Here is a 12277-nt window from a genome sequence, read left to right as displayed (position 1 = left end):
GATGTTGTGCGTTGTCATTGGTGGTCTTCTCGACTTTTGCGTGTGCCATTTGTTGATCCACAGATAGTGCAACTTTCCACTTCTCATGGGACGTCTCCATCACTTGATGATGTAGCGTTGCTTGGTAAAGCCAATAGCATGACTGATACGACTTCACCCACGTTGTGGCCAATCAACAGATACGAAAGCAACTCGACCAATTCAAACATGTCACTGCCACACATAAAATAAGATGAGCATGTCAATGTTGCTCGGTGAATTTGTTTTTTCTTTTTTTTTTGTTCTCCTCTAAGTTATTGTGAGATCGGATACTACCGATGGAATCAAATCTTGGGTCACTAGATGATTAGTTGTTTGTCTTAATTGTCGTCGTCGTTCATGCTATCGGACCATAGTCAGATAAAGAAATATTAAGATGATAAAAAAAATATTTAAGAGAATTTTTTTAAAAATATATTTATGTTGTCGATTTCAAATAGTCGAGTCTTACGATATTTTCGATTGGACGAATCGACTAATTAAACTATAAGTAATCATAATAATTTTTTTTTCTCTAGTAGTGCTCTTCTTTGTGGAAGTCCATTCTTGCACTTGCAAAAGTTGTCAGGTTTTGATGGTTGAATAGTGTGTGGCATCAAATAATGGTCTATGCTTCCTTTGGTGCCATTTTCCACAGCCTCGTCTTGTGCCACTCTTTGGAGTACATGTCAACAAGACTCTTCCACGCGCGTTGACCAACCACGAGTGCCAATTCCCGGCCTCCACTGCCACCATGGGGTGGTTGTCGCCACCGCCCCTCCCCCACTTCCCCTCGGTGTTGACGGGAGCCTTCCTCACTCCATTGCCACACACACGCCGTCTGCTCTCGGAGATATGATATTTCCTGTGCCCACGAGCTCGACAGCCTCTCGGAATAACAGAGGCGGTAGTAACTCGGATTCAACAAAGTTGCTGTCTCCTTTTGCCTTCTCTGCAGCAATTGGCCTAAACGTCGATGCGAAGGTGGCTGTGATGGTCGTATTCCATGACTCTTCTTCTTCTGTGACCATAATTTCTGAGATGATGGATATGTCCTTTAGTTGCAAATGCTTCCACTGTATTGTTCTTCCTCTCCTTTTGTCATAACCGATGAGTTCTGGTTTATCCATTTAATTAAGGTTATGCACATTTAGGAAATGACGAGGGATAGAATAATATTTATGAATAATATTCATTTTGGAGTCTGACAGATCTTCTATTTGTTCCAAATCTGACTATGGTATTTGCTTTTCAATTTCCTGATAATTACACTTGAGGCAAACATAGCATACATTTTTCTATCACAGTTTTGATTTTAAGATAAAATCTAATCCATGTTTGATGATACAAAATTAAGCTAGATGATAAGATCCACACTGATCATCATTTACAAAAAATCTCTCTCAGATAAAAAAAAAAAAATTATCATCCATGTTTGATGATACAAAATTAAGTTTGATGATAAGATCCAGACTAATCATCATCTATAAATATCTCAGATGTTGCACTAAACAATAGGAACAATAATAACTTTAGTCATGCCAAATAAGCTTGGAATTCATGATGGCCCTTCAGCTGTTATCATCCAAAATCCATCTGCTCTATCTATGATTGATGACAACTGGCCCAAGTTGGTGTGTTCCTTCATCAAGCAGCTTTGCTTCGATTAGAAGCTGAAATGAACACCACATAAAAGAAGGGATCACATACAACTATTCTTTCCCTCGACCTCCACCTCCACCTCGACTCATTCTTAGCTACCATGGCAGTAACGTAGTGGCACTTGCGTTGCTAGCTGAGCTTGCCTCCAATTCATGCACACTTTATTGATCCTGCTTGTTTCCCAGCATTGAAGACCTTCACCCACTCTTTGCAGCTAAGCATATGGACAAGGATGAGGTGTTCATCACGTTCCAACCACCACTGCGACTCTGAATCTGGTCCAGGTCGCATCCATTACTCCTCAATCCCCAGAGACAACGATGGAGACTAAATGTTGAGCCTGCTCAAAGCACATAGTCATGATGAGACTTGATCCCAAGGTTTTGCTATCAGCTGTCGTAAGCTCGCTGGCATCTTCTTAAATCAGACAGGAGACACGTAATAAATCAGTGTGTCGTCTAAAAGAAGCAGAGTTTATTGAACTTGGATTCAGCAAGAAGAAATGACATAAAATGTATCTTCATGTCAATGAAAAGAATAATATAATCAGATGCAGGACACGCGAATAGCAAGAAATCTCTCCAACTTATCTAACATCACAAAACGTATAGTTAAAACCTTCATACCCTTCCTCACAAATGAAAACGTCTGTTCTTGGATAGTGATCATATCATAATTGCTAAGAAATATGTGAGGCCATCTTTGTTTGGATGACCTAAATATGCAGCTTAATTTGTGGTGATAAAAATGCTAAAGTGCTAGCGATGGCACTTGAAAGGTAGGTACTTGACTGCAGAAAGGTATATGATTGAAAGGTAGGTAGTTGACTGCAGAAAGGTATAAACATATAAACCAACTGGCTTAAAGTATTCATTCAAGCTCACAGAACGTGGAGGATGCCTAGTAAAGCATGATCACGGGAAGCATGTTTGGATGTTGTCTTATCTGGTTAAGGTGGGATCTGAAAGCTTCTTAATATATGAGAGGGGATCCTCTAAACCATTCACATATGACTTCAGAACATGTTTGATGTTTGATAGGATTTCTTTCATATCTTATTGAGCCAACACATCAATTATCTATGAGTTCTTTTTCAAAGCCAATACCATCAGCTTCAGAATATTTCTATACAGAACAAGAAATGACGACAGTCCCTTGACTGTAACATTTTACCTGCTTCTTGAGGGAAAACCCAATCTCCCAACATGCTTCTTCTGAAGACAAAGATCAGGCAGAGAATTCGAATTGAAGTTTTTGTATCTTGTTTTTGAAACTTGAGAACAGAAACAACAGTAAACAAGGGCCAACTTTTCCTTGAACAAATAATCTCAGACATAATATTGATCTTATAGCTGCAATTTTAGCTAGAAAATTTGGGCTTTTACCAACAGGGTTTTTGTCAGTAAATTTAAGTTTGCCACAAAATATTTTCAATCTTCTTGTTTTTTTATTGATCTCCTCTCTAAAAGAGATTCCCAGTTAGAATCTAATTCTTTTCCCAATTTAGGAGGCTTTGCAATAGGAAGGTACCATATTATTGATATTTTGTTTTCAGAAACAAGTTTATGATCACAACTTCACAGTTAACGTTGAAGAAGAGGAGATCAGATTGATGACAGAATCACATAATGGTTTATGTGATGACCTCAAAACCTGGTTGTCTGGATTTTTCTGATCAGTGATGCTGAATTTTTGGGAAATTGAGCATTCATACTCAAAAGTTTCATAAAATAAAAACCAAAAACAAAGAAGAATTCCAGGCAATGCCGATATTATTAGATATATTGAGGTCTACCATTTTTTTTTTTGTCATTAGAATCACAAAACGTGAACTAGGAGTTCTATATGCAGCTTTCCAAAAGCAGCATCTGAGCTATTCTTATATTATTTTTCTAGAGAAAACACATAATCCCAGGGCTCAGGAAAAAGAGATGATCCAAGTGGAAAATTAAAACAGATGATTATGGGTTACATGGGCTTCTGGGAAAACTGTATATTGGACTTTATAACGACACCCAAGAAGAAACTGTTGACACTTATCTTTGATGGACTTCCCATGAAGTCTACAACTTCATCTCTGATGCAATGGCTATTTTACGATGGATAAATCTTCTTTACTTCTCTAAAAGGAAAAAAAAAAGTTGAACGAAAAGACACGACTCTGCTACCTGAGATGACTGTGTTCAACATTTTCGGTGCGGATACCAAACTCCATATCTTTGATAATCCAACAACAAACATGGCATGGCTATCCACCAAAAATTGGCAAGATTTGGCCTCCAATGAGATGATGATTAACAGAGGACCAAGAACAGTCCCACATTGGATTTTACCCACAACTTATATCAATGTCTAAATTACACACGTTAGTCTTGACTAGTCTAACTCTCAATCATTTAGTTAAAATCTCAATATGGCATGATAGTTAAAATGAAAAAAAGAAAATCTCAATATGGCGCCTATCGAATTTATCTTTCAGGTTGCAAGTGGACAATTTAAACTTAATCTTGCAAAACACAATGATCCTAAAAGAGTGGCTTGGGACTTTGCCTGATGAGGTAACTTAGACCAAGAGTCAGAAAGATTAAATCGATGCCTAAGGATGGTTAACATAACCAGACAAAAATAAACTTAGTCAAAAAGGACACTTTGCAATTATATTGAGAAAAGCCTGCCTCATCTAGTTTGCAAGCCCACACAAAAATATGGAGGAGGGTCTGAAGCTGAAGAGTGGTAGTTGATGGAGCAGGTGGCAGAAGACAAAGTGTGTAATGTGGAGAGGGTCGAATGCCTTCGGTCCCAAGTCCGAAGATTTAGCTCACACTGCATCGTGTGACTTTGATTGGAAACCAACTCCCCGTTGAAGACTTACTCTTGTAGGACCAATCAATTCCCTTCCCTCTACTCTTACAGGAGGCCGTGTTCTTGGATCTTGATCTTGATCTTGATTCCATTGCTACAAGTTTATAGAAAGGTAGCATATCTATTTATATTAATGGTAATAAGGGGGAGGAGGAGGAGGAGACAAACCCGTGTATGTAAAATTTCGTAGCTCTTTCCTTTTTCCTTCCTTGCCTCCGGATCCGACCGCAATGGGCGTCGCCTCCGCGGCGACGAAGATGACTATGCGTGGGAGATCTGCAACGACGACGACGTCTGCCTCCTCGACCTCAGGGATCGGTAGAGCAGTAGGAGCGCCTGTCGTCCGGCTTGCTCATCCTCTCCCAGGTAAAGGATGGACGTGAAACCGGCAGAATTCGTCTGAATTTTCGAGATTTAGGGTAGGGGGACCGTGTGCTTCATGTGGAGGCCCAAGAGGCAGTTCTACGGAAGTAGTCGGCGGTCTGCGACCAGGCGGAGTCGCCGTGCGACAGCGAGGAATGCTTGGTGGAGAAAGAAGAAAGCTTGGTGGAGTCTCTCATGGCGCTGCTGATTTGGGGAAATCCTGTGTGTCTCCGATGGCGTCGTTATCAGATCGACTCCAGCGGGGATGCGTTCTCTCCGGAAAACTAAAAATCCTGTCAAGCTGCTCTGTATCGATCGATAATTCCACTTGTCGATGTTGAACTAAATTAAGATGTTACACATTTGAAGCTTCAATGGATGAACAGAACAACAAACCAAGCCAGATGATGATGATATTAATTCACACAAACATGCATACAACCAAACAGGAAAGGCATAAAGAGGATTATACTGTTGTATCAATGCAGTTGATGTTATTGCAAGATGACACCACCTGCAGATGCTGAGTGGTAGCTGCATGTACATTTCGGATTTCGGATCCCAGTAAACTGCCGAACATAACATGAAATGAACAGGAAGTTGGACCTGCTCTAGTAGTAGATCACTTCCTCAAACATCAGGTTTAGCAACAGAGACTTCTGGCAGGAGCAGAAGCAGCACCAGACAGAGCTGGAGAGATATATTTAGAACTGTACAACAATACACAGCATACTGTTAACGACACCAAGCAGACACTTTTTCCACATAACCCCATCCACTTTGACTCGGTATATGCAGCATCAGATGATTTAAATGCACATCTAGAATAATATGATTAATCCCTAGAAGTGACCACATGACATGCTATCGACTGCACACCCTTATTTTCCGAATAAAACAATAAAAAGAAATCAATTACGTGCCGCCGGTGGTCACACATTTGGAGGAAAGAACAAGTCAGTTGTTGAAGCACAATAGATGGCTCCAAAGGTTCATCCGCATGATAGCTGGGCTATTATGAGTAGGGATCTGGGACCAGGGAACCGCTCTGGTAACATTATACTTATTTTTGCATCTTACTAACACTAACTTTTGAGCAGCATTTACGTAGAACATCACTGTGTCGCTCAGGAGGTAGTTCCTTCAAAATTTCTGCTATGGCAACACTATGCTTCTTTTCCAAATCATCGAGTTCCTTCTGCTGCTCAATCAACAAATGCTCTAATTTGTGCATGACGGACCGCACATCTTCGGACTCATTTGCAAGCAAAGTTTCATGTACATGTTGATCATTGCCTTTGTGCTGCTCAGAGTTGGCTGGGGCATGACACATCTGAGATCCAGCGCATGAAGCTGATTCTTCATTATCCTGGTTTAGCCTGTTACTGGAGGACCGGTTTCTGAAATTAGAAGATAACGGTGACAAACCAATATCCAGTCTATTGTCACCACTGTCGCTAAAATGTGGGGAATGTCTCTGTTGTTTGGATGAAAAGCTGTCATTTGGGCAACGTTCTCTCTGGCCATCCTTGTTAAAAGAATCACCCTTCCCATTGTAAACCTCATCAGATATGTCTTCACTTCCATGCAGATCATCCAACTCGGAATATGAATTAGAACGTGCAGGAGATGATGGCAAGTCCACAGTAGTTGCCTTTGGAGAACCAGACCAATACTTGCGACCAGAAGGGAACCGTTCCAGTGTAAGACCGCCAGAAGGATAATCTGATTGATTGGGCAAAGCAGAAACTTCATCTACAGCTTCGGATGCATGGCTATTGCTGTCTGAAACAGTATCATCATTGCTATTATTGTCAAAAGCATATCCTGGCATCCAATCTGGGACATATGCCTGTATCTCAGCATCTATCATTGCAGCAATGGTTGTGACATCTTGATCCGTAAGGTCCAATTCTGCCACCATTTCGGTGGCAACACTTACTGATGTGTCTGCTCCAATATCAAATGGGAAATAAATGTTGCGAAATTGACCTATTGCAAACAATTCAGCAACCGGAACATTGAGTTGAGAGTAATAATGAAGAAATGGGTAACTCACAAGTGAAGAAACTAGCATAGCCGTAAACCTGTCGAATCAGCGATGCGGAGCTTCAAGGATATCGTGTTGAGGTCTTTGCGTTGACCTTCCACAGTGAAATCTCGACCAGTTGTAGCTGGTTCTTCATTGTCATAACTTGTTCTTGAATTGGAGTGGCCAACAAAATCTGCATTTGCAATATAAATTTATCGAAGAAAGAGAGCATAAAATCTCAGCTAATATCTCATAAACACCAATGGAAATGCTACAACCATGACGAAGTCAGTCCAATCTTTCTCTACCTGGCTGGCCTGGAGATGGTCTCAGGGAACCTATGCTGTCATTGTCCATATCTAGTCGGAGAAAAGGGTGTAATAATAATTCCCATGCAGGCAATCTCTCGGAAACGTTGGCAATGCATTTTTCAATAAACCTCCTGACTCCTGGATCCTTCACCTTAGCCAATGAAGCAGGTTTGATTCCCTACATGCCATATAATCCAACATATTAGACAGTTTAAAACAGAGAACTGCTTTGTAAAGCAGCTGACTTATGGCTTACATCAAGATTATGACATGCAACAAATGTAATCTTTTTTATGATTAATAAAATAAATTCCAGGCACACCAGAAAACAAGGCCATATAATCTATCAAAAATAAGTATGTTTAGACCAGTGAAATGCACAGGGATAAAGTCGTGTGGAACTTCCAAAGAATAAAAGAGCCCAGGTCACACAGAAATTGCCCGGATATATGAATGACAAATACTTCCATTCTTCTGTAGCACAAACAAAAACCTCCTGTGCTTAATGCATAAAGAAAAGTTCTATGTTGGCGACTTAAGAAAATATAAAATAATAATAATAAACTGAGAATGATCAAAACAATTAATCTTATACAGAACAGGTATAATGGGAAGTTAGCACTTTGTCAAGCATCATCATGTGCCCAAAAAAAATCATCAAAAGTCAAAGAAAGTCGAAGAGCAGACCTAATACACATCCCACCAATGTAACTTTTAGGGAGGGTCAACATATAAAGCCTTACACCTACAAGAGTCACTTTCATGGTTTGAACCTTTGACCACCTAGGTCATAGAGGAGCAACCTTCAACCAAAATGTGAATAACTACATTTATATACAACATGATTCCAACTTACTCTATGATCAACCACCTTGGTGATAAACAAACAAAATGTAGAACTTAACAAAACATGACCAACTTAGTAATAGTGGTTCCATGAGGACGGGATCGAATGTAGACCAGATAAAATAGCAAACATCCATCCATCAGTTGTTTACTCATCTTCTTAAATTTAGCATCATTATCAGCTAACACTGATAATATATAGCACTCATTAATCATATCAAACAAGGTCTCCATAAGATCTTGCATTGATTATGTATCTTGAAACTGAATAGATACGTCAATGGATTTTCGAAAAATGACCTTTTTCTTATAATACACCAAAAAAATTAGATGATGCTCATCCTAATACATCCAAATCAGTTGTGGCATATAACAGTTACAACATACATGTCTCTCTGAAATTTTGAAGGACAACTGATATAAAGCAGTTACATTATCAAAAATGTATCGGTGCATCTATGGCATTGTGTGAGACTATGTATTAATACTCAAGTTGGCTGGTGCACAAGGCCTCAGTACAACAACTCTTGCAGACAGATACACATGAAGACTAGAGATTCAATTCAATCAGATTCAGCCATGATCAGATTGACAAAAAAGGGAAACATCATCTGATCTGTTTACACAGCAGAGCTAACATGAAAATGGAGACAAATAGCTGCTAAATAAGAGAGGAAGGGGAAAAAAATGAGAGAGAGTAGAGAACAAAGAGGAGCAAAGAGAAACATTCTAGAAATAATATTATACGCAAAGAAGTTATTTTTTATACTCTATCACAGACGATCAATTCCTTGTTGATCATGCTTCATGCGACTCCAATTCTCCTCGAGTTAGAAATTTATCTACTGAAGAAGGAAGTACAGTTGGTCGTTGTACCATTTCCTAATATTCCAAGTTGACTGTTATATTCTCGTGTTCGGCTCAAACTAGATGTAAGAGGCTATGGTTGTATACTAATACCCAAGGTTCAGAGAACCAACTGGACCGATCAAGATGTATCAGTTTTCACAAGTCCAAGCCATGACCAGTGCCAAGCATGGCAATTTCATCCGTTCCCGTCCTAACTAATGTTTACCACTAGGTACACTTATTTGTGCCAAGTGGACTGGTCAAATTATGACCAGTACATGTAGGTGCATCAGGCGACAAGCTTACAGTTTGGTACCGAAACTTGTAAACTCTTTTCTAATATGGGCTCTCTCTCTCTCTCTCTCTCTCTTCTTCTCTTGTCTCTCCTTCGCATCCACCGACATTGTAGCAGCATCCTCTGCACCTGCCCCTGCCTATAAATTTGACTTGTTATCCATTGCCTCCTCCTTGTGTTGACAGAGTCTACACCTGCTCCTCTCGTCACCACTGCCATCTCATCCATCCTCTAGTCCATGCTGTTTCCCTCTTCTCCCTGTGTTGCCACTTCCACCACCACCTCCCCCTCCGTGTATGTTTTATCCTCCTCCATCTTCACCCCCGCCATTGCTTCCTCCTCGTCCTCTCTCTCTCTCTTCTCTAGAAGTTCTAACAGATACAATCTATACCAAGAATAGGTATGTTAAACCGAATTAGTACCATACCAATTAGAATGCCATCCAGCACTGGCACTAGATCAAGATTTGAAACCTTGCTACAACCTAGTACGAGTTGTACAAGGCTACAAACAAAGGCAACCAAATGACTGAACAAGCCCAATTCAACTTCAAAATTTTAAAAGCATACTCTGACCAATTGACCTGAGTAGACAGAAGGACTAAAAGGAACCTTCCAAAAGATTGCCCAACTAAATTTAAGAAGTGTGTATTCAGATATAGGGTTTTCTTATACATCAAGCGAAAACTAGCATCAAATGCATGATCTTTTCATAGCCTTTGATTGCATTGGATGAAAAATATCATAAATCGTAAGTGTGAGATAACTCAACCATAAAAGCAAAGTGTCACTATTAGATGGATGAAGCCTTCCTAGTTGAATTTCGTGAAAAGCATGAGTGTACATGATGAGGACATTAACACTATTATATCTCTACCAACACTTAAGATTCCAGAAATACTAACATGCCAAGTGTCAATCAATTGAATTCTTATGAAAAAAAAGGGGAGCAAATTTATAGAATCCACTGCTTGATAGACTGACAAAGAAAAGGTAAACCAATAGTTGATATCCAGTAATCTCACCGAGGTCACTTTCTTGTATATTTGTGCTGCATTAGTGCATTCGATGTATGGATACTCGAAAGTCACCAACTCTAACAGACACATGCCAAATGCATATATATCAACAAGCTCATTATATTCTTCCTCATAAAGTTCTGGAGCCATGAACTCAGGTGCCCCTACAACAACATAGTGAATGGTAATTCAACTTCCACAATCATTTGAAATCTAACATTCCAAGTTTCCAACTAAGAGGAAGAAAGCATTCACCAATGACACTATGAGCTGAGTGAGCATGGCGAAGAATGGCTGCCAATCCTAGGTCACCTATCTTCACCTCCCCTTGGTTTCCATTTACAAATATGTTATCACATTTCAGGTCCCTATGGATAACTGGTGGATCATGGCTATGTAGGTAGTGAAGTCCACTCAAGATTTGCCTCGACCACTTCTTCAATGCCCTTACATCCACATGCTTGTGTTTTTTCCTATACCTAACACGACAAACAAGTGATTAAGAACAAATCATCTAGCAGTCTTGGCTAAACAAAAGGAATCTGGATGTTCTTCAAAAAGAGATTGAGTGATGAAAAAAGGACGTACTGTCGCAATGTCCCGGAGGTGAAGACCTCAGTTATAAAGTTGATATTATTGTTCTTGTCGTCCAGCCACGAGTTGTAAAACTTGATAATGTTCTTGTGCTTCAGAGTCTGGAGCAACAGAACTTCCGAGCAGAGCCGGTCATAGTCATCGGCACTCCGCAATAAATCCGTAATCTTGACCTGATTCCAAGCAACCTCTATTCCTTCTAACTCATCAAAAGCCTTGTAGCTGAGAAATTACCCGCACGTCAAGGATTGCAATCAGCTCGAAAATTCTGTATCAGAGCTAGACAAACAACGCTACAATCAAAGAACAATACTTTAAGCCTATATAACCGATGATTAAGGATACACAGTCTTGAAAGCGCCCTTCCCCAAGACCTCCCTGTACTGCAAAATCACACACAAAGACGTCGAAAGAGTAAGGTCTAAATCATCAATGAATTTGCTCGATCTACACAAGAAAAACGACAGGCGAGGATTGCTATTGAGCGTGGGATTGCATAAAGAAAAGAGACGATCAAATACAAGGATGAGGGTTAATCGGCGAATTTGAGGGTTCATAAGAGCTAAGGATCGGGAGGACAGACCCGACCGTAGCGTCCACTAGGATCCATCTCCACGAACACGGTGTCCGGATCGTCCGGCTCCGGCTCCGGCGAGGAGTCTCCGGGCATCTCGCCGCGAATCTCCGACCCTCTCACGCACTGATCCTTCAAATGCTCCGAAATCGAACGGTTACATGACACAAAGAAAAGAGGAAATCGAATTGCTAGGGATTTGGGGAGATCGCAAGGATAAATATAGACGAGCGACGGAATGGCGTTCGACTCCGAGAGGTGACGGGAAATCGTGTTTCTGTTTTTGTTTTCGTTTCCATTTTCGTTATTGTTTTTGTTTCGTTATTCTTTCTCTCGCGCTTGACCGCAGGAAAACAAAAACAGGCGTCGCAAATATTTTGTGACGATTTGAGGTGGGAAAGATTTCGCAGAGCTTCTGGTGCTCTGCAGGTACAGTATAAGGTGCCTACTTCTGTACACGTGGCACTGGATTATTGGAAGAGGATATACTTTGAGGTGTGTCTACGTTATTTCAAAATTTATATCGATTTATTTAAAATTCCTCGAACGCTTCTATTGTTTTTATCACGACAATGAGTATTTAAAGTATTATTATTGATAAAAATATATATATTAATAATTAATCATCATATGATAAATAACATCATGTGGAAACTATTGTAGAAGGAAATAGTTAAAATCATCCTCTTCCGTGAACAAAGGTTTAAGACATTTCATTTGAGACTATCTTCCCCTATCACTCATGTGAAAATGATATCCTCGTTATCTTCTCCCAATATTCAGTATAAATGATACTCCTCAACAAAAGTTTTCTTTTCGAAAAATCAAATACCCAATAAGTCATTGATAACTA

At 39.9% G+C, this 12277-nt stretch overlaps 1 protein-coding gene across 1 annotated transcript; it reads right to left on the bottom strand.

The window, feature by feature from the left end:
- Positions 1-5570: 5570 nt before the first annotated feature.
- Positions 5571-11670, bottom strand: LOC135676178 (probable serine/threonine-protein kinase WNK2). The gene is made up of 8 exons (XM_065187063.1): positions 11434-11670; positions 11196-11233; positions 10845-11072; positions 10512-10735; positions 10263-10420; positions 7246-7426; positions 6993-7130; positions 5571-6897 (listed from the first exon to the last, which is right to left on the bottom strand). Exons 1-8 carry the CDS (start codon positions 11518-11520, stop codon positions 5969-5971), a joined length of 1983 nt encoding a protein of 660 aa, XP_065043135.1. The 5' UTR covers positions 11521-11670; the 3' UTR covers positions 5571-5968.
- Positions 11671-12277: the final 607 nt, after the last annotated feature.

Source organism: Musa acuminata, chromosome BXJ1-6 (genome assembly GCF_036884655.1).
Source record: "Musa acuminata AAA Group cultivar baxijiao chromosome BXJ1-6, Cavendish_Baxijiao_AAA, whole genome shotgun sequence".
Taxonomy (NCBI): domain Eukaryota; kingdom Viridiplantae; phylum Streptophyta; class Magnoliopsida; order Zingiberales; family Musaceae; genus Musa; species Musa acuminata.
This window is presented reverse-complemented; position numbering and strand designations above follow the sequence as displayed.

Excerpts from the sequence above, each read along its gene's own strand:
- LOC135676178 (XM_065187063.1), bottom strand. The coding sequence starts at position 11,520 with ATGCCCGGAGACTCCTCGCCGGAGCCGGAGCCGGACGATCCGGACACC. Across the intron at positions 11,234-11,433 it reads CTAGTGGACGCTACGGTCGG|TACAGGGAGGTCTTGGGGAA; the intron begins GTCTGTCCTCCC and ends GTGATTTTGCAG. Across the intron at positions 7,427-10,262 it reads TATACAAGAAAGTGACCTCG|GGAATCAAACCTGCTTCATT; the intron begins GTGAGATTACTG and ends TATGGCATGTAG.